General features: G+C 51.7%; 1 protein-coding gene across 1 annotated transcript; it reads left to right on the forward strand.

Annotated features, from left to right (window-relative positions):
• Positions 1-1050, forward strand: CTAM01_17386 (uncharacterized protein; the record flags this gene model as incomplete). Its single annotated transcript, XM_060533370.1, has 6 exons — positions 1-72; positions 130-489; positions 542-603; positions 634-685; positions 809-966; positions 1005-1050. Coding segments are annotated over 6 exons (750 nt in total), but the record flags the coding sequence as incomplete, so codon positions are not given.
• Between the last annotated feature and the right edge of the window lie 3 nt (positions 1051-1053).

Below are 1053 nucleotides of genomic sequence, written 5' to 3' on the forward strand. Positions count from 1 at the left end.
CAAGAAATTGGCATATGGTGGAAAGCCGTGAAACTGGAAGACGTTGGTGGCCTCATTCGGATCCGCAGTGACGTGAGCTTCAGTGTACTGCAGCGATTCTAGTCGAGCGTGCTAATTCAGAGCTTTCAGGGTTTGAAACTGCGTGAGCTTGTCGTCGACGACACAATAGTCTTGCAAGAAATGTACTGGGGCCTCCCGCATCTCTCGTCCGTGTGCAGCCGATTCGAAGACATTTGTGGTGCGGAACCAAGCAATCACATGTCCGTAGTGTCCTGTAACGATCCACAGACCACAGCGTACTCACTTTGTTGGAATTGGGAGATTCTGATGCTCCATGCGCACCGTGTCGGAGAGAGTCTCGACTTTTATCAGGCTTTACGGACGATGGATGAAGCTGCGATGTGGCTTTACATGCCACTTCACGAAGGCGAAGTACTGACGCAAATTTGGAAATTCGAGGGCGAGCTGAGGACTGCAATTGGCTTACTAGTATGTGTTGATCCGTTCATGTTCCATGTTGAAGTCTGCTCACAATGCACAGCTCGTAACGGATCAAGGACATTCCACCTTTCTAGGAGTGCAGCCACGGCCAAACTGGGGCCGATCTAAGTGGACACTTCTTGACCTGCCTAGCAAGGCCACAAGTCACATTTACGCTGAGACGACGACTTGTGGCGTGCGAAGACTAGGATTCCAATCACCTCGGCCTAGATATCGAGATCGGAGACCAGCAGTCGAGTGGCCAACCCCATATCCTCTCTCTCGTCATGGCGAGTATTACGCCTGGAACAGAGCTAGGCTTAAGCACGTGGTTGAGATTGTCCCGTGCAATCGCCAACGCATGGGCAAACCAATCATTATTGGACTTCTCCTTCGCTATGCCGACGGAACCTCAGCTTGTGTCGGTCAAATCAGACTTGACTGCTTACAAAGAGCTATGACTGTCGACCCGACTTCTACGCTGTGGTTAGGGTTCTGGTTGACTGGCGACGGGCCTTGCATAGGGAGCGCCATCTTGGCCAAAGAACAACCAGTCGTACCAGCTTGCGAAAC

Source organism: Colletotrichum tamarilloi (assembly GCF_030869305.1).
Source record: "Colletotrichum tamarilloi strain Tom-12 chromosome Unknown Scaffold_589.1, whole genome shotgun sequence".
NCBI classification, from domain to species: domain Eukaryota; kingdom Fungi; phylum Ascomycota; class Sordariomycetes; order Glomerellales; family Glomerellaceae; genus Colletotrichum; species Colletotrichum tamarilloi.